The 27,821-nt window shown below is 43.4% G+C and overlaps 3 protein-coding genes across 11 annotated transcripts in view; 2 read left to right on the plus strand and 1 right to left on the minus strand.

The window, feature by feature from the left end:
- Positions 1–3: 3 nt before the first annotated feature.
- On the minus strand, positions 4–6,952 carry cct7 (chaperonin containing TCP1, subunit 7 (eta)). The gene is made up of 12 exons (XM_068308115.1): positions 6,892–6,952; positions 5,313–5,396; positions 5,169–5,238; positions 4,987–5,093; positions 4,168–4,346; positions 3,867–4,038; positions 3,576–3,740; positions 3,274–3,462; positions 2,975–3,072; positions 2,732–2,864; positions 865–1,071; positions 4–743 (listed from the first exon to the last, which is right to left on the minus strand). Exons 1-12 carry the CDS (start codon positions 6,895–6,897, stop codon positions 519–521), a joined length of 1,635 nt encoding a protein of 544 aa, XP_068164216.1. The 5' UTR covers positions 6,898–6,952; the 3' UTR covers positions 4–518.
- A 1,603-nt stretch (positions 6,953–8,555) lies between these two features.
- krcp (kelch repeat-containing protein) lies at positions 8,556–18,573 on the plus strand. Of its 2 annotated transcripts, none has more exons than XM_068308196.1 (13): positions 8,556–8,674; positions 9,531–9,692; positions 10,017–10,098; positions 10,183–10,242; positions 10,853–11,075; positions 11,168–11,266; positions 11,418–11,549; positions 11,840–12,027; positions 12,111–12,307; positions 12,402–12,496; positions 12,604–12,658; positions 12,851–12,948; positions 17,249–18,573. In XM_068308196.1, exons 2-13 carry the CDS (start codon positions 9,655–9,657, stop codon positions 17,464–17,466), a joined length of 1,485 nt encoding a protein of 494 aa, XP_068164297.1. In that variant the 5' UTR covers positions 8,556–8,674; positions 9,531–9,654; the 3' UTR covers positions 17,467–18,573. The 2 variants fall into 2 exon arrangements, with proteins under 2 accessions (XP_068164297.1, XP_068164296.1); XM_068308195.1 differs by lacking the exon at positions 8,556–8,674 and adding an exon at positions 9,007–9,252.
- A 7,509-nt stretch (positions 18,574–26,082) lies between these two features.
- Positions 26,083–27,821, plus strand: part of mark2b (MAP/microtubule affinity-regulating kinase 2b) — a 60,131-nt gene continuing 58,392 nt past the window's right edge. For 6 of the 8 annotated variants that reach the window (XM_068308333.1, XM_068308334.1, XM_068308338.1 and 3 more), the window contains exon 1: positions 26,084–27,395. In XM_068308333.1, coding sequence (XP_068164434.1) covers positions 27,345–27,395 — 51 coding nt within the window. In that variant the 5' untranslated portion in view covers positions 26,084–27,344. Of the gene's footprint in view, positions 27,396–27,821 lie in introns of all 8 variants that reach the window. The other 2 variants (XM_068308340.1, XM_068308339.1) reach the window with 2 other exon arrangements.

Raw genomic sequence — 27,821 nt, forward strand, 5'->3', positions numbered from 1 at the left:
ACAGGAGTTTCAGCTGTGGTTTATTGATCAGAATGGTCCAATAAATAGTTTGACACAGCAGGTTTAGTCATGGTTCAGAACTTGTTGACATTATGTACTTCTTTATATTTGTCAGACATCAGTTTGTAAAGTAACACAGAACTGATTTAGAGAAAACAGAAGTGCGTTTGTTTCAAAAAGGAGGACATCTGCTGATGTGTTGCTTCTATTTCATAATGAAGTCGCTGAAAACATGGGTGTATGTGAAAACAGATGACAACAAAGAAAATATTAAGGAAAGGTGAAGATTCTGTCTTGAAATTTGACACTGAACTTGAATTTTATTTACTACATCAACCAGATGCAGTAACTGGTTGTGGTAACTGGTTCAAACGCCACATTTTATCTAGAATTCAAATCCAAAGGCAGGTCAAACAGGCCAAGCTCAATTCGACACAATATGTGACTGCTCCTGTGTTTACATGTGTCCTGGTTTGGATTTCAATGCCAGGTTAAAACGGGGTTTGTTCTCCCTTCTCTTAGTGGGGTCTCCCGCGGCCTCTGCCCCTGCTGGCCCCTCCTGGGGGCCCGTCCACAGAGCTGCGTGGGTTCTTGATCGTCTCGTCTACGGACAGGATGAGACAGGCTGCTTCCGAAGCCGCGGTCAAGGCGTTAATCCGCACGATGGACGGCTCCCAGACGCAGGCGGTGAAGTTGTCTGCAATGTCCTCATTGTTGATGTCCACACCGTACCACATGCCACCCTACAGACAGACGACAAAGACAGCGCTGACAGTTCACTTTATTTCCTCTTCCTATTGTAAAAATATGTCACTAAAAGCATGAGTTTTCAAAGGCACAGGACAGCGTATGCGTGTAGGTTACCTGAGCGTGTTTGGCTCGTAGTTTGTTCAGGATGTTTGTGGCGTCAAAGCCGGCGTTGTCGCACAGCTGTCTGGGGATGATCTCCAGGGCTTTGGCGTACGCTCCGATCAGCAGCTGCTGTTTCCCGGGGATGGTCCTGGAGTAATCCCGCAGGTACTTGGACAGCTCCATCTCAATGGCGCCTCCGCCCGCAACAATAGTGTCGTTCTAAAAATAAGTCAGGCACAGTTAGCTGCATTCCGAAGTTACTCATTCTACAAGGTCAAGTTACAATTCTGGACTAATACCAGCCCAATATGAAGTGGATCCATGTAATAATTGTAACGTTAACTACCATTAACTAGAACCAAGGCAGTCTGACTGCAACATCCCGCGACACCACTGAATTCAAAATTTTAACTTAACGTACTTTCATCGGTCAGGGTAGATCAAAGCATTAAATTTGATCTATGGTCTTACTCACACTGGCCTTCTCCCTCGTCTTTCTATCTTATCTGGTTCCTGAGTTCAACTTTGACCTTGACCTACTTTTCTCAAGGTCAAGGTCATCATCTCATTTTTATCCTCTTTGGTGCGCGAGTAATGTGCTTTTTGTTTCATCTTTCCACCTGCAACGTTTGCAAAAATATTTGGGGGACTAACAAACGAACAGACGGATGGATGAACACACAAACACTGACAATCACCGCTTTGAAGCGGGATGTAATTATAGCCTGAAAGCATGTTTCACTCTTGCAACTACAGATTTCTAAACTATGAAGACAAAAACCTTTTGATTTATTTACCTTGACATTTATTTTACCTGAATGTTGATGCATTTGACATAAAATAAGAAGCACTTAATGGGTCCAGTATCTGCCTCTAGAAGGGATATTGACTCCAAACATGCACAATGAAATAAAATGTGATGCCTCAATACTAACAGTGATATTAATGTTAACACCCTCTTCCCCACAATTTGAAAGTTCAACACAATATATGATTATAAAACGTGAAAGAAAATTATCATTCCAAGACTTTAAAGTGACAGTTCAAAACCCAAAACATGTGTATAGTCACAAATAACTCAAAACAACAAAATATTACACTAAAGAGGCTGGAATCAGAAAACTCATATTTTTGTTAAGAATATTACTGAAATAATTAACTTATTAACAAAGTTGTGGCAACTATTTTTTTTCAGTCTGAACAAACTACCGGTAAACATCCCTGCAAATCTATTTACTCGCATCAAATGATGTTTCACACACTTTGAACTGTATCTTAAACAATGACATGGCTAATTTATAGACTTTTACAAGCTAAGGGCCTCCAGGTGGTGCTCTAACAGGAAGTACAAGAGCAAGACAGGTGGAAGACATAACAGTCATTAACACCGTAGGTTGATTGTTTTTAACAGACATTATGCACATCCCTTATGTTGGGAATCACATGAAGAAAGACACATGAAGCAGCTTTCAAGTTAAAGACCATCAATCTGGTTGAAGAAGCAGGACACAGAGCGGCAGCAGGTGAGCTTGGCATCAACGAATGTTAGGCGGCAGCATTGTTTTACTGCCGCATTACAGGTACAGTTCAGAATAAAGCGGAAATTTAAAAAAAAAATCTTTGTGTGTAAATATCTCATGTCAAACATTAATACCTGTGGCTTATAGACAGGTGTGGCCTGTATTTATACAAAGTGTTTTGTTTTGTTCTTCAGTTGGTTTGGCTTATCTTCAGATGTGTGCTCAATAGTCCGCAATTTTAAGGTAAGTATGCAATGAACTAAACAGCTCTGTTCAAAAATAACGTGATGACACCAACAACATTAACAGCCACACACACTGAGGCCGTTCGAACTAATGTTCTCCATGTGTTAACTGACCTTGATGGCTCTGCGTACGATCATGATGGCGTCATGAAGCGATCGCTCGGTCTCCTCTGTGAACTGTTCTGCCCCGCCCCTCAGGATGATAGTACATGTCTTGGCCTTTGGACAACCCTTAAAGAAGTTATACCTACAAGCACAGATGTGGAAGGTATGAGTTGTCACAAGGAGTCAAAACGCACTGAAGTCATTCTCTAACGAGAACCGAGAATGAATCTAATTCAAAGTGATCATTCTGACCTCTCTCCTCCAACCTGCACCTCCTCAAACAGCTCACACTGTCCCAGGACGTCATCTGTCATGGCTCCAACTGATGTCTGGATGGAACCACCACAGGCCTGGAGATCACAGTCGACATTTAGAGGGTTTTTTTGTTTTTTTTTACAGAAGTCATAACATAAATTTTGCAATCCCACATGAAGAAACAAATCTTTCCTTTAAATAAAGTAAGTATTTAACATTTTGGTTGGCCTTCCACCACTTGGGGTGAGAAAAAACATCCATCCATTACATTTTATTTGAGTCTTCATGTCTCTTACCATCATGGTTCTCTTCAGATCCTCTTCTTGCACCCGGCCAGCACAGAACAGGTCTCTATCAGCAAAGTACTGAGTGGCCACATCACCGATGGGTAACTTGGACAAAACGACCTTGGCTCCTGACTGATAGATCTTCTCCAGTTTGTCATACAAGATGTTCCACTCTGCATCAACAATGGCCTGGTATTCCTACAGGAAAAAAAGAAAGACAAGCATTGATCAAAAAAAGAAAAAAGTACTCTAACGATAACATTCCCGAACACTTCTTTCTCATCCCGACGGCTGTGTTGTCATTTTCTTACCTCCACAGATTTAACGCGAACCTCAGCGTTGTCCTTTTCAGCCTTCAGCTCCAGCTCGACATTGAGTAAAGCGATCTTTGGACTCTCATAGCGTTTAGGCTGCATCTCAAAGCCAGCGTATGAGAAGGTCTTCTTAAAAGCCACCCCAGAGACCAACTGGGACTCCTGTACAGACAGCATGGCATGGATGGATTCCACTTTAAATTCCTTGATTGGCTTCTCAATTGTTAGAATGAGTTGTACAAAAAATATGCTAATGTGGGAGTGAGAGTTAAAAAAACCAAAACAAACCTCAAGGGCTCCTCCCTGGACCTTCTTGATGCCAATCATCTTCAGTAGCAGCAGCTCATCCAAAGACATCACAGCATCCACCACCATCTTGGAAAAGAAATCCTTCTGACTGGCAATGAGCTTGGAGTTCAGGGCGGTCGCTGCACATTTTTCCAGCAGCTGCCTCTGTTCTCTGAGACAATAAAGAAATAAAATATTTGTTTTTTAAAGCGACATCCAGAGAATTCGCTGCTCTCTGAGCATCCTACTACTATATAAAAGATGCTTCATGGCTGACAAGTCAGTAGGTTGCTGCTCTTACTGCTTATCATCCTTCTTCACTGGGATGGCGATCTCCTTGATCTTGTTGACAGCGAGGCTGGTGGCGTTGCGGAATGCTCTGATGATGGTCTGAGGGTGGAGACCCTCCTCCACGTAAGACTTCAGCTGCTTCAGGAACTCAGCTGCCAGGAGGGTGACGGAGGTGGTGCCGTCGCCAACCTGAGAAGGGCCATTATGAAACATTAAGAAGGCTTATTAATGCCAGCTCCGGCACGAACACCATCTCCCAAATTCGGACCAAGCACATTTTATTAAATCTTCCATTAAAATATGTAAATAAAATGTATGTAATGTAGTTTTTATCTGTTACGTAAATTTTTTTTCATTTTCTAAGAGGTATCTTTCACATGTCACAATTTTGAAGGAATTCAAAATCTGATTTTTTTTAAAAACAACTGAGCATGAATTTTATACAAATCTTCTGCGCTCCTGTAACTTTTATATTTTAATTTTTCTTTTTAATTTTATATACTTATTTTAATCCCTGAAGGGAAATTAGTGGCACACTTTAGTTAGTTGAATTGAATGACTCATGCATCTTCCCACCTATATATTTGAAAAAGCTCACTTGAAAACCTCAGTGTCACGTTTTAACTCCACCCACTACCTGTCAATCAAGCGCTCTTTACCATACTGAATAATGATGAGAAGATAATGATCCAGAACCAGACAAAAAAAAAAGAACAAGGTTAGTTAGTCTGGAAGCTGTTGGTCTCTTCCTGGTTGTAAATCGAGCTTTCCTTCCCTCCATTCACACTGCAGTAATCAATAGATTAGACATGTACCCCACGCTTCTCACCTCAGCATCCTGGGATCGAGCAATGTCCACCAGGGATTTGGCTGCAGGATGAACCACATCCAGGAGCTTCAGGATGGTGGCTCCATCATTGGAGATTGTGGCCTTTCCTGGGAAAAGCACACATTTTTAGATGAGGGAGAAATCATCCTGTAATAAATTTGGATGTAATCATTTGTCCTCACCTCGACTATCCACCATCAGTTTGTCCATCCCCCTGGGGCCCAGGGTGGTCCTGACCGCCTCAGCAATCACCTGGGAAATGAAGACAATAAGTTAGATCTATAGCATACGCACAGAAGAAATACACTGAAGGACTTCTTCCTGACCTGGCAGGCATTGATGTTACTGACGAGCTGGGGAATGCCCTGAGACGTGTCCGTCCCCTCCTTCAGCAGGATCACTGGTGTGGGCTGAGCAGAGCATCAGGAAAGAGGGAGCAAGGGGTGGACGACAAATAGAAAATTCAATTGAAAGGAAATGGAAAGCAAGTAGATTAAACATTCAAAATACAAATTCCTAACTCACCAATGCCATTTAAATATGCAAATGATCAAAGATGCTTTTATCACAACAGTGAACAGTGCAACAATAAATAAAAAAGTGGCTGAGAAAATAGCTTATGTTTACTATTCATCATACTTTGGTGAAATCAGTGATATGTGTATGAATTGCCATATTGTAATGGTACAAATTCAGAAAGATATTAACCATCAGACATGCATCTCTGAAACTGTGAGAGGCAGTTATCTTTTAGATGTTTTCTAATATTAATGTTAAGCCTGAACATTAAAATAATTGCCAGAAAATTCAATTTTTAAACTTGACTTAATCTTATGACAAATTTTTAAAAAATTAGCAGCTCTGAGATTTCCAGGAAAAAACAACTTTCTTCAATCTCCACTAGAACCAATGCAGTCACAGACTGCGACATCCCACGACTCCTTGGAATTCAAAATTTTACCCTGACCTACTTGAATTGGTCAAATACAAAGCTCATCCTCTGACCTACTGTCATTGATCAAAGCAGTAGATTTGATCTACGGTCTTACTCACACTGGCCTTCTCCCTCATCAAAAGTTGAAATTTAACCTTCACCCATTTTTCTTAAGGTCAAGTTCATCTCATTTTCATCCCCTTTGCTGCCAGAGTAGTGTGCTTTTTATTTCCTCTTTCTATCTGCAATGGTTGCCAAGGTATTTGGTGGACATACGAACGAACTCACGAACACCGACACGATACATCACCACTTTGAAGCGGGATGCAATTATGGTGTAGAAGTCATTCACTTGGTATTTGAGGTCCGGGTTAGTACTCTGTATTATACAATGCAGCCTATCGTAGCCATTACGTACGGATTATCTTTATTACCATCGCAATTATTATTATTAATCTGGTTTTAGAAACGTACTGTGCAAATGCTATGTGCCAATTCCCTGAGCAATTACTCTAAAATACAGGTCTGTCGGTGTTGAGCTAACAGATTTTCTATTGATGCCTCCTTCACCGGTCCTCATACAGGGGCTAACCAGTTGTCAGCAGCTAGCTAGCTGAGTAATAGCATGACTGGTAAGTTTACAATGAACAATACAAAAAAATGGACAATTAAACCTCAAAAGTCCATGTTCATAACGTAAGTGCCTGCAAGTGACTATCTTATCAAGAATAGCCACTGCTAATGTTAGCCACTATCAACAATGACTGTATCCGCCCGTTGATTCTGGGTTACCCTTCGACGCTAACAATCGTCATTTAAAGTATTAACATCAGGAAATAGTGGTATCATAAACCCTCCAAAAATTAGTGCGTTAACTTTGCAATGGTTCCGATGTAAATACTATGGTACAAAGTAAAGGATGAACGTGGATTCTTGCATTAATGTTTGGGCGTGAACGCTAATCCACTCACCATCATGTTTGCAGTTCCTTCGAGAAGCTCACGACCGGCATTCAATCCCACAATGCATTTCGAAAACAAGACTACGATGGATGTGTTCAAGAACACAATGCGAGTTTCTGTTGGCGTTTGTTTTTAACGCATTTGCTTCATTAAACCATAATCGTTTAAATAAATTGTGCAAAACGCTCCAAAAACCCCCAAAACAAAACAGGTTTTGGCAAATGTTATTCAATTCAGTTTTTACGTTATTTTATAACAATGCTCCTCTAACAACTTTTAAGTTCTTTCATTTGAAGACAATTAGGATGGAAAGTTTAGTTATTTAAAAATATTTTTTCAAAATATATGTCCTTTTATGACATATTCATATTTCTCACACAGTTCACTGTTAAATTATAAATTATAAATTATAATTCTGTAATGTCTGGAGGCTCCATACTTCCATACTGTAGTCAGTTTATAAGTTTTATGAGTGAACAAAATCAACTTACAAATAACTTTTGTGATATTTTGTCTTGACATCTTTTGGATTGGTAATTTATTTTTATTGAATGTTGTCATTCAAATTTAAGTCAGAAACTGTGTTTTTTTCTGAAATGCTCAAACCAAAATCCATCTATCCATTTCCTACCGCTTTATCTGCCGTCTCAGCTCAGGGTGTAGGGCGGGGTAAACTCCGGGCGTGACGCCAGTGCGCCTGGACTTGCCACCCAGAGACAGACAACCACGCACGCACACATTTACACCTGCGGTCAATTTGGGACTGGCCATGTTGTGCGGCGACAGCACTGCACCACTGTGCCACCAAATCTAAAATAAATGAACAATTTAGGACTTCAACTGCTTTTCATGGATTCTGAAATCTTTATGGCATATAAATATGTGGATTAATGTTTTTGTTTTTTGTTTTTTTGTGAACAAATTCAGTTTGTTAGTTTCTATTACATTAGGCAAATCTTCTGAAGGACTTGTGCCGTGTCAGTGTTGATGTAAAGTGTTGCTATGTGGCCCCAGACTAATATTGCAGTGGAAACAAATCAGAAAATACAGCTCTGAAATTTTACTTTAAAATAAAATATGTCCGACTGCGTATTCGTCACATTAAAGACACCTAAAATACAGCAATTAAACATTAATTTAAAAGAGAATTTTTTCTGTGGTTGGTTGGGGTAATTACATCCTGCTTCAAAGCGGTGATGTATTGTAATTGCCAGTGTTCGTGTGTTCGTCTGTCCGTCTGTTCGTTAGTCCACCAAATATCTGTTGCAGATAGAAAGATGAAACAAAAAGCAAATTACTCGGATGGCAAAGGGGCCGAAAATGAGATGATGACCTTGCCCTTGAGAAAAATAGGTCAAGGTCAAATTTCAACTTTTGTACACTCAGGAACAAATAAGAAAGACGAGGGAGAAGGCCGGCCTAAGACCGCAGATCAAAGGCAGTGCTTTGTTCAATGACAGTAGGTCAGAGCACTAGCTTTGATCTTTGACCTGGCAAGTAGGTCAGGGTAAAATTTTGAATTCAGGGGTGTCGCGGGATGTTGCAGTCTATGACTGCCTTGGCTCCAGTTAATTATATTAATAACTAGCGGGAACCCATGGAAATTCCATGATAAAACATTAATATCAGTCTTCGTGTGTTTTTTTTTCCTTCGCCATCTAAAGAAAACAAACTGCTGTGTCCGATGAAGCCGTAACGGCTCCGTGTGTGTGGGACACACGAACGCGAAGACGAAGGCCGCTTCGGCGTTACGGTCCGGCCATCCAGGTGGACACCAGCTTCGTGAGTCCTGGTGAGTAAAGCATCGGGTTTCTCCACACGACAACAGGAGGTCCTTCACAATCAAAGAATATAAATCGATATGTTTGATGAAGCCCAAACGGCTCCGTAAGTGAGAGAAATGGACAAATCTGAAGACCAGAGCTTGATGACAAGTGATATTGAACGCAGCTTTTCTTACGTCCGTCGCGAAACTGATTTCTTGTATATGATTGGTTGGCCACTTGTGCGTAACGAACGCCGTGTGCTCGATTTATATTACCGCCTATATTGCATGGGCGGTGGCCTAGTTTGTCTTTATAATCACAGTGGGAGACCGCACCCGTGCGGATACGGAAAACTAAACATGCGCACACACAGCAAGAACTAGCGCGGAGTTACGATATTGTCTGTGGCGGGAGATGTTTAACAGAGCAGGATAGAGGCGATAGACAGTAGTTGTTTAGAATTTTCATATGTTGTCACGTTAAAGCTAGATTGCACGGAGAGTTCTTTTACATTAACGCTTTTACGGGAGGTTAACGGAAAGATGGACGATTTCGGAATTTATGCGATCTTTGGCGTAAACTGTCCGCCTCAAAGGCTGCTGAGGTACGACCAGCCGCTGTTTGTTTGGGTTACTTTTACCAGGAGCGTCAACGTTAGCGAGCTACTTGACGTTTATAGATGATACCGTCTCACAAACACAACTCAAACGTTCCGAGAGAACGTGTTTTGTAAGCCACCAGTCTGTCATGAATCGACTTCGGTACCTCCACGGAAGACTAGTTTTTATACAGGATGTCTGATACATATTTTTAAGTGCTTAATCGTCTAATCTCTCCATGTTTTCTGAGTATTTTCTTATTTGTTTTCTTCTTTCACGTCAGCGCTGAAGGCGGTCGGAGGGTGTCTGTTGCAGTTCCCCAAAAAGTCCGACAGGTGGTGCTGTTCAGTGCGGGGCCGTGGGGCGAGCGGATCTGCGCCAACGCGGAGCTCAACGATGCTGACCGGATGCCGATCACTATCGGGAAGCTGACCCCATACAACAAGTTGGCATCCAATCTGAATACATAGGATACAGTTGGAAGCAAAAATAATTCAATCCTGGAATAATATTGTGCTTATCAGGTTAAAAAACCACAGTGAACAGATTAATAATTTAGAACATGCAAAAGAAGCAATTTGTGTTATCTTTAGGAAAAACACATCTAAAATGTGTTGCACCGATCCAATTACATTTGACTGTTGCATATACCCACTAAATTGAATATTCTTCTAATAAACAATAGAGGGTGAATAATTTTGATTCCTACAACAAAGGATCAAAAATGAGGTGACAGCTTTCACTCAAGACGACTTCTTGTGTCCTTCAGGTGTCTGTCATGGGAGCAGTGGGAAGAAGAGACGTGGACCAAGAGCGTCACACTGAATGTCTCTCTGGAAGAAGGAAACCCGGTAAATCTTCAAAATAAATCCATATATGTATCAACAGCCAGGTGTAAGATGAAAATTCATAGATGTTGACATTACTTTCCTCAGGTAAAAGCTGATTGGTCAGAGCCAGAGCTCATACTGGCCGTGAACGAATACACACCAAAGGTAATCTGTGGTTATTATCTACTATTATCATTAGAATCGCCCTTTTTTTTTTTACTAAAGAAGGGTTTAGTGAGTGAGCATATGAAACCGGCAGGGTTCGGTACCTCCAACAAGGTTAATAACCCCTGGTCTAGAGACCGTGTCACTGAGGAAAAGACGGGAGACAGAGCTAGAGGTAGCAGAGAGGAAGATGCTGACGTTCTCTTTAGGATTGACCAGGAAGGATAGGATCAGGAATGAGTACATCAGAGGGACAGCACATGTTAGAAGTTTTGGAGATAAAGTCAGAGAGGCCAGACTGAGGATTGGACATATCCAGAGGAGAGACAGTGAATATATTGGTAGAAGGATGCTGAGTTTTGAACTGCCAGGTAGGAGGCCTAGAGGAAGACCAAAGAGGAGGTTTATGGATGTAGTGAAAGAGGACATGAAGGTAGTTGGTGTGAGAGAAGAGGATGCAGAAGACAGGGTTAGATGGAGGCAACTGATTCACTGTGGCGATCCCTGAAGGGAAAAGCCGAAAGGAAAAGAAAAAGATCATTAGAATCACCTTCCAGCTTATTAGCGTTGCATCTTGCTAAATGTTAAACGACTGTTGTTAACCTTCCAGGATGCTGTTCCTCTTCTTGCCACCCGGGAGCTTAACAGCAAGAGGAAGAGGGAGCCGACGTTAAAGGAAGATGGTGAAGAGAATCTTATGACAAAGAAATGTGAAGAAGAGAACGTGTGTCCGAATGGCAGCGGGCGCGAGGCCAGAACGGCGAGATGTCCAACCAAAGGGAGGCAGAAGTTATTAAGTGGAGGAGGAGGCTCATCAAAGATGAAGAGGACAGGTCAGATGACGTGTCATGCATGCTGGTCACATGACCCGGTGCAGGGAGGTAAATCTTTTCTTTTTACTCCGTTTCCTACATCAAATCTACAGTTAATGAAACAGGAGGAACTCAGAGGATGATGGGAAGAACGCCTCCTCAGAGTGCAGCCAGGGCAAAGCGTAGGCAAAGCGGAACGCCCACACCAACCGGTGAGTTTGGCTTGTTTTTAGCCCTGGTTGTCATTTTTGACCAGTTGACCTGAGGCCACAGAATGATGTGTTTGTGTTTCTGAAGCAACTTGAAGTATTCATGGCTAAACCAGCCACGAAGCATAACATCTGGTGTGAACATTTTGTGCAGCCCCATTGGTCAGCCCATCAGGTCGCTGGGGTCAGACTCTGTGTCCCATCGATGCTCAGACAGCGATTCTGATCGGAGGGCAAGGATCCAGAATGCATTTCTGCAAAGATCCCATGTGGAAGCTCTGCACCGGTGAGTGGACGGCGGTTTGTTTCGCCCATCCCTACCCTGATCCTAACCCTGAACTACTTCATGATTGATTCGGTCAAGGCGGATGGCCGCCAAAAAGAGTCTGGGTCCTGCTTGGAGTTTCTTCCTCATCGAGGGAGTTTTTCCCCGCCACTGTCATTTATGCTTGCTCTGGAGGGTTCAGTTGGGTTTCTCTGTCTGTTAAAGCGCTTTGAAATGTCTGTTGCCATGATTAAGTGCTATATAAATAAAACTTGATTGATTGATTGATTCTTCTTTTCCCGGTCCAACAGAGGACTTGTCCTGGGTCGCAGCAGAGACTCTGGCCGAAGGTCCGACGCCAGAGGCGAGGATCGGCCACACGGCCGTTTACGATCCCGACTCCAGAAGGATTTACGTGTTTGGAGGCTCCAAGAACAACAAGTGGTTCAATGACGTCCACATCCTGGACACCCAGAGCTGGAAGTGGACAATGGTGGAGGTGTGCATTCAGCTTTTTTTATTTTTTAACCTCCGCTGCTGTTGCTCGTCGACGTTCTTCACATCCTGTCTTGTCTCCTCCAGGCTCAGGGGAAGGTTCCTCCTCTGTCCTACCACAGCTGCAGCATGTTCCGGGGCGAGCTGTTCGTTCTTGGAGGAGTGTTTCCTCGTCCAAACCCAGAACCGGACGGCTGCAGTGACTCACTGTACATCTTCGACCCTCACCTCTCCATCTGGTACCAGCCTATTGTAACAGGCAAAGTACCTTCCCCACGCTCAGGGTGAGATGGTTTGAGCCAAACAGCGGTTCTTTTTTCACACACACTTAATCGACTAAATGTCTCCTGGTCTGATCCTCTTCACTTTTTCTTGCAGTCACTCTGCATGTGTGATGCAGGAGAGGAAGATCTATGTGTTTGGTGGGTGGGACACACCCATCTGTTACAACGACATGTGCATGTTGGACCTTGGTGAGCCACACATCAGGGGCTTTTGTCTCTATTCATTTTCAAACACACACAGGAAGCATATTTATCTGAATTGAGCTATTAAACTATTAAAATATTGTGCTTCATAGGTCTGATGGAGTTTTCTGAAGTGAAAACGACTGGGAAAGCGCCGTCTCCTCGAAGGTAGACAAACTAAAGATGAAACAAATTACAAAAGTAGATATTAAACCTTGGTAGAATGATGAAATTTTATCAAAATGTAACCAATTTTAAACTGTTATTTCAACACGGTTCTCGATTTTAGACCTCATTAACTGTAATTTTTACTTTGGTATTTTGATTTTTTTTCTGTTGTTTTCCGACGTGTTTCTCCAGCTGGCACAGCAGCGTCGTTCTCTCAAACACCAAGTTCCTGATCCACGGAGGTTACAACGGAAACAACGCTCTCAGTGACACCTTCATCTTTGATACAGGTGGGAGGAATCACACCGTCACACACAAAAACACAATCTGTGCCCTCAGAAGAGGAATGGCAGATTCTTTGCTGACTGTACGGCTTTTCAATTAATTGTTTTCTTTTATAAATGGAACCAAGAAATGTTTTAAAGTAATACATGGTTTATTGGTTTTTAGAATATTAAAGAGAATATACAAACTTCCATAAAATGAACATAACTTTATATGATAGATAGATAGATACTTTATTAATCCCGGAGGAAATTGTACATATCCACTGCTCAGGCATTACATCACGAATAAATACTGGATTGAACACCAGGAGAAAAAGAAACACTGACATTACAGGACATACCACAAGACATACACTACACTAACAGAGACATGCAGCATGAACAGGACATATACTAAACTATAACTAAAATATAAATAGTACAAAATTAAAATATGAACAGTATAAAGTTAAAATGTAAACAGTATAAAATTAAGTTAAATCTATTCAACTGCGTGCTAACCTCGCCACCTCCCCCCCCGCTCCTCCTGAGAGAGTCATTGTACCACCTGATGACACAGGGCACGAAGGAGGACCTCAGCCTCTGTGGAGGCGCTGTGTGACAGCAGTCTGTCGCTGAAGGTGCTTCTCTGCTGGGAGAAGGTGGTGTGTAGGGGGTGGCTGGTGTTCATGATGGCCTTGACTTTAGACATGGTCCTGCTCTCCAGAAGCGTATCCACAGAGTCCAGACTCAGACCAACCACTGAGCCCGCTCTGTGGATGAGTCTGTTAAGACGGTCCATACAGGTAGTCGTCGACTTACGACCGCAATTGGGACCGACAGATCGGTCGTAACTCGACTTGGTCGTAAATTGACTCTTACGTAAAAATTCAAACCAGCAGCGCTGGTTCTTGGCTGGGGGTCGTCCGGATCGTCAGCTGGGGCAGCGTGTGGGTTGGTGGGAGCGGGAGACGATCTTTTCATAATCATTGTGAGCTTTGTCTGAATTGTTTGTGTCTTTTTCTCCTCATAAATTTCACGATATGGACGGAAAGCGTTGTTTGCCATCCGTTCAATCCTTGCAAATGTTTCTATGTTCTATGTGCATTTCTTCAAAGTGTGCACGGAGTTTATTTAACAGGGAAAAGCCTTCTGACAAGCCTTCTGGTGGTGAACATTTTTTCTGTTTCCTCCTCTTCTTTCTCTGCTTCTCTTCTCTCTTCTTCTTCCACTCTTTCTTTTTCCAGCGCGATCAGTTCTTCATACAGCACAATCATTCGTGAGTTCTCCAAGGAGAGGTTTTTTGCCAGTTTCACTATTTTCTCCCGAATCTGATCAAGTTCTTCGTCACTTTCAAATACAGCAGAAGAGTTCACGTAACGCTTGACAGTTTTTCCATACGCCATTCATACATTTCTCCGTCACAGCCTCCTAAGCAGCCCAGCCCATCAGTAGTGGGCTGGGCTATTGATCTCAGTGTGACTGAACAGCGTGTGTGCGCCGTGGGGACTGAAGAGAGCGCGGGAGCCTCAGAGCGGGAGTACTGTGGCTGGAGGGAATGCCCGCGTTACCCGGACATTGTGGTCGTAAAGTCGATCGGTCGTAAGTTGCATAGGTCGTAAGTCGACGACTACCTGTATCTCTTTTCCTGGCCCCCCCACCCCAACACACAATGGCGTATGACAGCACACTGGAGACTACGGACTGATAGAACATGAGAAGGAGCTCAGCATCCTCAGGAAGTACATCCTGCTCTGCCCCTTCTTGTACACACAGTCCGAGTTGAGTGACCAGTCCAGTCTGCTGTCTAGCTGCAGTCCCAGGTACTTATGGTTTCCTACTACCTCCACCTCACTGCCCTCGATGATCACTGGTTGTGGAGAGTGAGGTGCCCACCGGAAATCCAGCACCATCTCCTTGGTCTTGGAGACGTTGAGCTGGACCTGGTTCTGTTGGTACCACTCCACGAAGTCACCAATGCCCTGTACTCCCCCTCATCACCCTCCCGGATACATGCCACTATTGCAGTGTCATCGTAGTACTTCTGTATCTGGCAGGTATCTGAGTTGTGCTTGAAGTCCGATGTGTAGAGGTTGAAGAGAATGGGGGAGAGAACGGTCCGCTGTGGCGCCCCCGTGCTGCTGGTCACCATAGAAGACAAACAGTCCCCCATACGGACGTACTGGGGTCTGTCCATTAGGTAGTCCGTGATCCAGCTCACGAGGTAGGGGTCCACAGCCATGGAGGTCAGTTTGTCCTGCAGGAGCCGGGGCTGGATGGTGTTGAAGGCGCTTGAAAAGTCAAAGAAGAGCACCCTGACGGCACAGCCCCCCAGGTAGGAGAGCACGCGGCGTCGTCAACCCCAACCTTGGCCTGATAGGCGAACTGGAGAGGGTCCCTTCCACCCTGCACCTGTGGACGCATGAGCTCCAGGACCAGTCGCTCTAGGGTCTTCATTACGTGGGAGGTAAGAGCGACCGGTCGGTGGTCGCTGAGCTCAGTAGGGCATCTTTTCTTGGGTACAGGAACGATGCCGGAGGTCTTCCACAGCAACGGGACCCTCCCCAGCTGCAGACTGAGGTTAAACAATCGCTGCAGGGGTCCCCCAGTTCTGAAGCACAGGCTCGGAGGAGTCTTGGGGAGACCTTATCCGGTCCAGCCGCCTTATAGAGACGGAGCCTCCTCAGCGTTGTCGTCACCTGGTCTGCAGTGATGACGGTCTCGGACGTGGTGGGAGCAGGAGGACGTGACGCGGTTGGAAGTACAGTGGTTGAGGTGGGGCCGTTGAGCTTCGCAGTTCTTGGAGTGGGCTCGGGAGAAGTGGCAGGGGTGGAAGGAGAGGAGGCACAGGAGGAGGGAGCATCAGTGGAGCAGCATGCAGGGAGAGGCCTGGGACGAGGAGCCGGGAGTGGTGGGGAAGCTGAACCGATTGAAAAAGCTGGTTAGTTCATTCGCTCGTTCAATATTCCCCTCCACAGTGCTGCGCCCTTTCCCGTATCCGGTGATGGTTCTCATCCCATTCCAGACCTCCCGCACCTGGTTGCACCCCAATTGCTTCTCCAGCTTCCTCCTGTACGCCTCTTTGACCTCCCTCAGGCAGAGTCTCACTTCCTGCTGGACCTTCCTCATCTCCTCCTCGTTCTTGCTCCTGAACGCCCGCTTCTTCCTGTTCAGGATGGCCTTGACTTCCTTGGTTACCCAGGATTTGTTGTTGGGGTAACACCTGACTGTCCTGACAGGGGCCACGGTGTCCACACAGAAGTTCATGTAATCTGTAAAACACTGAGCTGCCCCCTCAATGTCCTCCCCATGTGAGCTCACAATAACATCCCAGTTGGCGGTCTGGAAGCAGTGTCTCAGCATCTCCTCTGCTTCCTGGGACCACCTCCTGACCTGATATGCGCAGAGGAATGATGTTGCATTTAGATGAGTAAATCATGAATGGAAATGCAACCAACAATTCTTCAATAGAATTCAACTTTTTTTATTTTCATTTAAGATAAATGTAGAGCAGGATTGTCATGATCACATGACAACCCTCCCCTCCATTTATTGTCAGTCGTGTCACTGAACCTATCATTTTATATTCCTTTTATCATTTAATTTCAAACAAACTCCCTCGTGTGTGTGTGTGTGTGTGCGTGTGTGTGTGTGTGTGTGTGTGTGTGTGTGTTCCAAATAAACCATCAGTGGTGCTGAAGACTAGTTGACTAATAACTAATTTACAACCACATGACATTTTTAATAGGTGTCATCCAAACATTAAACAGTAGCATAGCGTGAGACGACTGCTCCGTCCAGCTGTTTTTGCACACATTATTGGAAGTGATTCAAAAATTCCTGCTAAATCATTGAGGTTGGCTCAAACGATTGCTGTCAGTAGATTACGTTATAATTTTGACAAGTTAAGATCAGAGGTGTAGGTGTCAAAACGTGATTCTGGATTCCGCTGACACATTCCTGAGACGTCTCATCTGCCTTCCTCCACACAGGACAGTTTCAGCGTGTCTTCCACTGATCGACGGGATTAGAGCAATCTTTGATAAAGATGTTAAATCTTTATCCAAGATTGCTCTAATACTTTCTTTTGCTCCACCTCATAAAATCTTCAATTTGTCTCGCGTGATGGGTCTCAGAGGGAACTTCCAACATCTACTTTATTTGTTCGTTTGAATGGACTCGTCCCAAACAAATTGATAATCCCTTTTGTTTTGGACAGTTCTAATCATCAACAAATCTGTCGATCTCATCAATAAAATATTGCTCTATAAGAAATTATTTTTGTAGTAATTCATTTAACTAATTCTGTGTCATCCGGGTGCAGACAACAACAACTGGACAGAAGTGATGCTCCCTCAGCTGTCCCTCCCCAGGGCAGGGCACTCCATCATCACCATGGAGACGCACGTCCCCTGGCAGGAGAATAGAGATGGAGACGACGTCGTCAAAACTCTACTGGTGTTTGGAGGCGGAGACAACGAGGGCAATTTCTACTCTGACCTGCAGTCCGTCGCTGTGGAGGAGCTGCTGGCTGCTATTTAAAGCCAACGAGTCAGAGGTGGATTCTGGATTCCTCACCGCCCCCACAGACTCTTTACTATTTATGTTTTCATGTTATCTTTGTTTCTGTCAGGCTTCCAGTCTTGGTATTATGTTGTGAAGAGGGTTTTTAAAAAATGTTAATGTTGGAAAATGTGCCTGGATTGTATTTCTTCAACACAGATCTCTCACGATCTGCTGTATTTCTAAAGACAATTTTACATTCATATGAACAAGAACACCAGTCTCAGATGTTAAACAACATTAATTCCTATTTGTATGTGTCTGGTTTTATGTCTTTACTTAATAAACATTTTATTTGTCGCAAGAGACTGAGCTAAAGGAAAATGTTTTAATGTAAGAGCAGAACTAGAGGAGGATTATCTTTCTGGTTTCACAGATGTTTTAAGTCATTTATTTTATGTTAGGATCATGAACATTTCCAACAGGGTTGTAATTTTATTCAATAGAATTGTTTCATTTGGTCACCTGACACTAAGATCAGAAAGATAACATGCATGATTTAAAGCTTTATAAATCATCAAAATAAATTGTGTTCTCAGCATCTGGGCTTGTTTAAAAATGAAGACAACCCATGATCCCACGCTAGCACGTTTGTTAGGGAGGCCCCCGGCAAATAAGTACATTTTGAGTGTGTGAGCACAAACGGAATAAAACATTAGATCATATATGTCATATTGAATTGCCAGGCAGGAGGCCTAGAGGAAGACCAAAGAGGAGGTTTATGGATATAGTGAAAGAGGACATGAAGGTAGTTGGTGTGAAAGATGAGGATGCAGAAGACAGGGTTAGATGGAGGCAATTGATTCGCTGTGGCGACCCCTGAAGGGAAAAGCCGAAGGGAGAAGAAGATCATGTCATATTGATTCCATTCGGTGGTCTTATTAAATACAATATGTGTTTTAGTAAAAGTAAAATGATTTAAATGTCTATATAACAACACTATTTACACCCTGGTTAGCATTTTTCCTCCAAACAAATCCTTGCATGTATTTTTTTCCCCGGATGTTGTTGATGTTGTAAAAGTGATGAAGGTCTGAAGTTTGTTGTATTAACATGTCCGGGGGAAAAAACAAATTGTCAGCCTTTTGCCACACTAAAATGAAATAAATATAACTTTGAACTGCCTTATTGCTTCAAAGTTTCCTCATTAACCAACTAACTGAATGTAAAGTCACAGCTGGGTCGAACTTTATGATCCCACATTGTGGTGGACAAACTGGATATTAGAGTAATGGTAACTATAAGATCTTCTTTTCCTTTCGGCTTTTCCCTTCAGGGGTCGCCACAGTGAATCAATTGCCTCCATCTAGCCCTGTCCTTTGAATCCTCTTCTCTCACACCAACTACCTTCATGTCTTCCCTCATTACATCCATAAACCTCCTCTTTGTTCTTCCTCTAGGCCTCCTGCCTGGCAGTTCAAAACTCAGCATCCTTCTACCAATATATTCACTGTCTTTCCTCTGGACATGTCCAAACCATCTCAGTCTGGCCTCTCTGACTTTATTTCCAAAACTTCTAACATGTGCTGTCCCTCTGATGCACTCATTCCCGATCCTATCCTTCCTGGTCACTCCCAGAGAGAACCTCAGCATCTTCATCTCTGCTACCTCCAGCTCTGTCTCCTGCCTTTTCTCAGTGACACTGTCTCTAGACCAGGGGTTATTAACCTTGTTGGAGGTACCGAACCCTGCCGGTTTCATATGCTCACTCACCAATCTGAACTCTACTTGTCAGGCATAAATCGACTACTAAGTGCGCAAAATCCTATGTTACACAGTTAGGCTAATCGATGTAGTGTGATCACCTGCAGCCAGTGATGGCTAAGGGGGGCGTGTCATCACGCATTGACAAGATGTGTCAAACATACGTGATTCGCGCACGTTCAGCAAAAACACCCGGCACATCGTGTCGGGTGTTTTGTCTTGACCTCGGTCTCCGCCGAACCCCTGAGACCGACTCACCAAACCCCTAGGGTTCGATCGAACCCAGGTTAAGAATCACTACTCTAGACCAAACAACATCGCTGGTCTCACCAGTTTTGTACACCTTTCCTTTAATTTTAGCTGAAACTCTTCTATCACACATCACACCTGACACTTTTCTCCAGCCGTTCCATCCTGCCTGTACACGCTACTTCAACTCTTTTCCAGACTCTTCATTGCTCTGGACTGTTGACCCTAAGTACTTAAAATCCTCCACCTTCTTAATCTCTTCTCCCTGTAACCTCACTCTTCCACTTGGGTCCCTCTAATTCACACACATGTACTCTGTCTGACTGTGGCTAACCTTCATTCCTCTCCTTTCCAGGACAAACCTCCACCTCTCTAGCTTCTCCTCCACCCGTTCCCTGCTCTCACTACAGATCACAATGTCATCTGCAAACATCATAGTCCATTGAGATTCCTGTCTAACCTCGTCTGTCAGCCTGTCCATCACCATAGCGAACAAGAAGGGGCTCAGAGCTGATCCCTGGTGCAGTCCCACCTGCACCTTGAACTCCTCTGTCACACCTACAGCACACCTCACCACTGTCTTACAGTCCTCATACATGTCCTGCACTGCTCCAACATACTTCTCTGCCACTCCAGACTTCCTCATACAATACGACAATTCCTCTCTGGGCACCCTGTCATAAGCTTTCTCCAGATCTACAAAAACACAATGCAGCTACCTCTGGCCTTCTCTGTACTTCTCTATCAACATCCTCAAAGCAAATACTGCATCTGTAGTACTCTTTTTTGGCATGAAACCATACTGCTGCTCACAAATGTTCACTTCTGCCCTTAGTCTAGCTTCCACTACTCTCTCCCATAACTTCATTGTATGGCTCATCAGCTTTATTCCTCTGTAGTTGCCACAACTCTGCACATCTCCCTTGTTCTCAAAAATGGGCACGAGCACACTTCTCCTCCATTCCTCAGGCATCTTCTCACTATCTAAGATCATGTTGAACAACCCAGTCAGAAACTCTACTGCCACCTCTCCTAGACACTTCCAAACCTCTAAAGGTATATCATCAGGACCGACGGCCTTTCCACTCTTCATCCTCTTCAGTGCCCTCCTCACTTCATCCTGACTAATCTTTGCTACTTCCTGGTCCACAACAGTCACCTCTTCTAGTCTTTGTTCTCTCTCATTTTCCACGTTCATCAACTCTTCAAAGCACTCTTTCCATCTTCCCATCACACTACTGGCACCTGTCAATAGACTTCCATCTCTATCCTTAATCACCCTAACCTGCTGCATGTCCTTCCCATCTCTGTCTCTCTGTCTTGCCAACCTGTATAGATCAGTCTCTCCCTCCTTACTGTCCAACCTAGCATACAAGTCATCATAAGCTTCTTGTTTGGCCATTGCTACCTCTACCTTCACCTTACGCTGCATCTCCCTGTACTCCTGTCTACTCTCCTCAGTCCTCTCAGTGTCCCACTTCCTCTTAGCTAACCTCTTTCTCTGTATACACTCCTGTACCTCCTCATTCCACCACCAAGTCTCCTTATCTACTTTCTTCCAGATGACACACCAAGTACTCTCTTACCTGTCTCCCTGATCACATTAGATGTAGTTTTCCAGTTATCTGGGAGCACCTCCTTTCCACCCAGAGCCTGTCTCAACTCCTTCCTAAAAGTCATGCAACACTCTTCCTTTTTTAGCTTCCACCATTTCGTCTTCTGCTCTACCTTTGCCCTCTTCATCTTCCCCCCCACCAGAGTCATCCTACACACCACCATCCTATGCTGTTTGGCTGCACTCTTGCCTACCACTACTTTGCAGTCACCGATCTCCTTCAGGTTACACCGTCTACACAAGATGTAGTCTACCTGTGTGCTCCTACCACCACTCTTATAGGTCACTCTATGTTCCTGCCTCTTCTGGAAGTAAGTATTCACTACAGCCATTTCCATCCTTTTTGCAAAGTCAACTACCATCTTTCCTTCTGCGTTCCTCTCCTGGATACCAAACCTGCCCATCACCTCCTCATCACCTCTGTTTCCTGCACCGACATGTCCATTGAAGTCTGCTCCAATGACAACTGTCTCACTTTTAGGCATGCTCTGCATCACTTCATCAAAGTCCGACCAGAATTTCTCCTTCTCCTCCAGCTCACATCCTACCTGTGGAGCATACCCACTAACAACATTGAACATCACACCTTCTATTTCTAGCTTCAGACTCATCACTCTTTCCGACACTCTTTTTACTTCCAGGACATTCCTCACAAAGTCCTCCTTCGAGATAACTCCTACTCCATTTCTCTTCCCATCTACACCATGATAGAACAACTTGAACCCTACTCCTAAACTTCTAGCCTTGCTACCTTTCCACCTGGTCTCCTGCACACATAGTATGTCTACCTTCCTCCTCTGCATTATGTCAACCAACTCTCTACCTTTTCCTGTCATAGTTCCAACATTCAACGTCCCTACTCTTAGTCCTACGCTGTTGGTGCTCCTCTTGTCTTTCTTCGAGTGAACGCACTTTCCTCCTCTCCTTCTTCGACCAACAGTTATCCAATTTCCACCGGCGCCCTGTAGGTCAACAGCGCCGATGGCGGTCGTTGTTAACCCGGGCCTCGACCGATCCGGTATGGAAGTCATAGGTTTGATTCGCATCTTTGATTTGGCAAAAGTTTTACGCCGGATGCCCTTCCTGACGCAACCCTCTGTATTTATCCGGGCTTGGGACCGGCACAATAAGACACTGGCTTGTGTCCTCTTGCAGCTACATTGTGTCCTTTTGCAGCTACATTAAAGTAATAGTAACTATAAGATAAAGTAACAGTAATCCATAAAGTAACTAAAGGTAGGACTGACTCTTACACTTGAGATGAATTCAATGGAAACAAACAAAAAAAAGCGAGTGTGAGCTTGTTTGTAGAAGACGCCTTCACTACAAAGAAAATTACATGTAGAAAACAAGGCAGTCAGAGACTGCAACGTCGCGGGACTTACCCTGAAATAGTACCTGACTAGTGCATAGACTAATCAGGTACTACTAGTGCATAGACTAGTACCTGACCCTAGATCAAAGTTTGTGCTCTGATCTAGCTAGTGCTTTGATCTACCTATGCACTAGCTCTGATCTATAGTCTTACTCACACTGGTCTTCTCCCTCGTCTTTATATCTTATCCGGTTCCTGAGTGTACAAAAGTTGAAATTTGACCGTGGCCTACTTTTCTCAATGTCAATGTCATCATCTCACTTTCATCCCCTTTGCCGCCTGAGTAATGTGCTTTTTGCTTTCTTTCTGTCTGTAACGGTTGTGAAGATATTTGGTGGACAAACGAATAAACAAACAAACAAACAAGCGAATGGATGAACACACGAACACTGACAATCGCAATGTATCACCGCTTTGAAGCAGGACGTAACAAGAACCAAGGCAGTCAGACTGCAACATCCCGCAAAGGTTAGGTCATGGTACCCTGAAAGTCGTACCTGACAAGTGCATAGCTTTGACCTTTCATGTAGGTCAAAGCTATGACTAGCTTTGACCATAAATCAAAGCTAGTGCATAGGTAGATCAAAGCACTAGCTTTGATCTATGGTCTTACTCACACTGGCCTTCTCCCTTGTCTTTCTATCGTATCCGGTTCCTGAGTGTACAAAAGTTAAAATTTGACCTTCAACTAGTTTTCTTAAGGTCAAGGTCATCATCTCATTTCATCCCTTTTGCTGCATGAGTAATATGCTTTTTGTTTCATCTTTCTGTCTGCAACGGTTGCGAAGATATTTGGTGGACAAACGAATGGATGGACACTCGAATGAACACACGAACACTGACAATTACAAAACATCACCGCTTTGAAGCAGGATGTAATAACTGTTGTAATTACAGCCTGAACCTAGCCAGATACGTTTGGTACCCTAAAATAGGATTAGACAGATGGTTTTGCCTTTTAATATTCATCCAATAAGGCATAAAATACCCACAATTCAGCTGCAATTAGCAGTCTGATCTTCAGCCTCCTACTCAGTGTAAAAAAATAGATAGATAGATAGATAGACAGACAGACAGACAGACAGACAGACAGACAGACAGACAGACAGACAGACAGACAGACAGACAGACAGACAGACAGACAGACAGACAGACAGACAGACAGATAGATAGATAGATAGATAGATAGATGCATGCATACATACATACATAATACATACATACATACATACATAATATAATACATACACACATAAATACATGCATACATACATACATACATACATACATACATACATACATACATACATACATACATACATACATACATACATACATACATACATACATACATACATACATACAGTGGATAGATTGTAGTGCACAAAAACATCCAGCAGATGGCAGCACATCAGCAGTTTCCTCATCAACAACCTAGACTTCGTCTTTAAGGGTTCATGTAGAGTTCTAAAAGATTCTGACTATTCATTAACGAGACAGACTGGGGTGTTCTTTAGGTTCCACCACAGAACGGGACACACCCCAAAAAGCTGCAAAACAAAAGAAGAAATTTCTGCTGAATCATTTGAATCAGATCAGGAATAAGGAAGGCCAAGTGATACAGAAAGGTGATTCTGTACGATATGAAAGCACCTTCTCTTGCTGGAGATGGAGCTGTTTGTCTCTCACAGTGGATAAACACCTTGGTACACTCTGTTCATCATTAGGGATGTGATATTTTTTACCATGATTCATTAGGAAATGCTGCCAGTTGGATGCTCTCCCAGTCCATTTTAAAAATCCTTTCACACCATTCAGTTTCCTGATTTCTTTTAGATTTTCTCTTTAACATCCACACACTGTGTGTATCTGACATTATGCAGAATCCCTGATGGGCAGAGTTCAGACATTGGCACTCATAACATTTTCATCATTCCATGGCTGTTGCTAAGTAACATGGAAATATATGTACCTTGCACAGATATAGGTACATATTTTGAAGTGACACTTTTTTTTTTTAAATTGCTATGACGATCAGATCAATAATATAACCAGTCAGAGTGTAGTTTAATTTTAGGATAGCCTCTTAGAACATTTTAGGGGAAAAAGCTGTTATAATAAAGGATAAGGATTGAATATAAACTGTCGAAGACACCACGTCAGCTTGTGGGTGCATTTTATATGCTTTAAATTCAAATTAAATGTCAAAATAATTGAAGCCTATAATAGCAAAGTTTGTCGTCATTTCATTGTTAAAACAGCAAGTTATGCACAAATTACTGCTGAGGGATTCAGCTCTTCTCCACTTGTGATGTAGCACGAGGGCTCTAAGACTGAGTAAAAAAAAATAAGTTTTTAAATTGCTGGATTTTCTGCAGTAGGAAAAAACCCTGTGTGTGACAGGGTGAAAGGAATCAAGGCTCCATTGTTGAATTTGACAGCTTCATAGGTGCTACATAAGCTTCACCTGCAGAACTGGAGTTTCTGGGGAGACACAAAGGACTGAAGGTGTGCATGCACGTGTTTGTCACTTGAACTAATCTTAAACAGGTTTGAGTTGCTTTATACTAGAACTGTTTAGTACTCCAGCTTGTTTATTACTTTACTGACTTCCTGTTGATTCCTGTAGTAATCCTCATCTTACACATCACCCACAAAGGCAATTTTATGCACACATACATGTTGTCATCACTCTCTTGTCTTTGGAGCTGCAAAAACAGCAGGATATGGCTTCAGTGCTTTGCTGGAAAAAAACAAGGACATCCCTGAAAAAGACGTCACCTGGATGGCAGCATATGTTGGTCTAAATCATTCTGGATGGTGGCTGTGTGAGCTCAGCTATCTGTGACTTGGGTACTAATATGCACCAATACCAACAAAGATTCAGGCTTCTGAACCTTGTGCAGGTAAATGTCTGAATGGTGTTTTCCGTTTTTTAAGAGGTGCACAGAGCATCCATAATTTCTAATACTGTGCCTATGGCAATTGTGGATCTTCATTCTTATTTTACTGTTCTCATTATATTTGTATTTATTTTCTTTGCAGCAACCCATGAGTCGGTGAAAAAAACCTGACTTCCCCGTCCCCATTTCAGCGCCTGCATCACATCGCCTAACCATAACCATAAAGACACTGACTCTATCTGGCATATATGGCATTCTCTCTCCCTCTCTGTTTCTCTCTCTTTCTCTTACTCTGTCCTTATCCTCATTGTATTTCTTGTCCACCCAAACGGTCAAGACGGATGGCCGCCCAGAAGAGTCTGTGTCCTGCCCAGAGTTTCTTCCTCAATGAGGAAATGTTTCCCCGCCACTGGCGCTTATGCGTGCTCTGGGTTGTTCTGTTTGGTTTTTCTGTCTGTTAAAGCGCTTTGAAATGTCTGTTGCCATGATTAAGTGCTTTATAAATAAAACTTGATTGTTTGTGTTGTTGTTTGCATTACCACTTTAATACGGAATGTAAAAATGTCTTAAATTAAATATTCCTTTGAGGGTTTTTTTTAAAACTTCCCATGCAGTAGAAATAAAAGAAAACAAAAACTCGCATTTTCCAACTTAGAAGACCGACGGGCACGAGCGAGAGCTCGGAAATACCCGAGTCGAGCCGAAGCCCGTCCTCCTCGGTCCTCCTCTTTCAGTGGTGGTGCAAGCAGCCATGTTGCCGTGAGCCTGTTCCGGTATCAGGGCAGGATCGTGCGCATAGACTGCATTCGGGCGCAGCTCCTCACCTCGCTCCCTCCGCAACTCGTGTCACGCACCTCCTATCAGGAAAACTTCGGTTCACCGATAATGGAAATTACAACTTGAAGATTCTTCTAGCCGTCGGCTGGCCACGGGGATAATAGCAGTCGGTTTACCGACAGGAAGAACTGGTATAGAGCAACACTGCAGTGCAGCACTGGTGGACGACCTTATTCCAATCACGCAACACAAGGAAGACAGCCGGTGATTTCCGTGGATTTTGAGTTTTGTGGGTTGCTGTTTGGCAGTCGCCGTCACTGCGGCCACAGGGCATAAGCTAACTAGCTAGCTGTGCTTCGAAAGAAACGCTGAATTAGCTAGCTACATGGGCTAATATTGGCCATCCAGCTAGCTAACGCTACAAAATTAATTAATGTTTCTCATCGGCCATGTGATCAATACACACTTGGTTCCTTTTATTTGTCGGATACCCTGCCCTGGATATGCCACTGGAAAAAAATTGAATTGTTTTTATTTTTGAGTTTGGAAGGTCGAGACCTCACCGGGAATAACTTTGGCCTGAAAGTTTGTCACTTGGACCCCAGACTTGCTTTAAAACCTAGAAGGAAATATCTCTGCCAATAGAAAGGAAAAACAGGCGTCGACGCTGTTCAAAAAACGTGGCTGGATAACAATTTGTGTCACATTTCGTCGCAAGTTGGGGCTTCTTCAGACGTGATTTAGCAACCTTACACGTTAGCATGCTAGCAGCCTAATTGAACTTTGTCTTGTTCAATACAACCATAACCCAACTTTTCTTTAAGCTAGCTCAAGTCGCTAGCTCGTCAAAACGTCACGGCTTCAGGCAGAGATCATCGCTGATCATCATCGACCGTCATTGATGATACTTGGGGACTGAACATTTTTACATCCAAGTCGAAACGAAAGAAGACACCGTCTTTCATTATTTTGTGCTTGCTGACAAACATGGGACGTACAGTTTGCTGCTAGCTAGTTTCGAGCTAGCCAGCTAACTCGGCTAGTCGCTGATGTGGGATTCAACTTGTTGATTTACGGGCTATCTGACGTGCTGCTAGCTGGCTAGCACTGGACATGTATTAGAACTTTCCCTCTGCTGTCAACTGATCACATCTTAAATGCACAATAGACACTGAAGGATCGTAATTGTTTCACAGTTCTTTTCCCTGCTTGACAACTTCCAAGTCTTTCAAAAATGTCAACAAGGATCCCATTGGTGCAAGTCATTGAAAATTCGACCGGGCAGGTAAGACCAGTCGCCAAAATTATGCCTGTACTGTAATTAGCAGGTTTATTTGTTGTATAACGAGGCCCTTCGTCGGCCTGATAGTTTCAGGATGTCTGCTTACTTTTTATTTGTGTATTCTTTGCCACACAGCAGTGATTCACCATCTTGCCCACGCACGCCCTTTGGATTTCCCACTCTGCAAAGCAGAACACAATTAGGATTGTCCTTTGATTATGTTGGGACATGTCCTACTTGGACATTACTTTGACCTGCTTTAATACTAACAACCTTGTCATTCAATTCTAGGTGAAATCTATTTAGTAGCATAGAAACTAACATAGGCGGGCTACCTGTTTGTACTCTTGGCTACTGATGTGTAAAGCACCAAAATAGTGGCTTTAAGAAGGTTGGCGTTTGTAAGGTAATTCAGTTCAATGTAGGTCT

This window comes from Antennarius striatus, chromosome 23 (assembly GCF_040054535.1).
Source record: "Antennarius striatus isolate MH-2024 chromosome 23, ASM4005453v1, whole genome shotgun sequence".
Lineage (NCBI taxonomy): Eukaryota > Metazoa > Chordata > Actinopteri > Lophiiformes > Antennariidae > Antennarius > Antennarius striatus.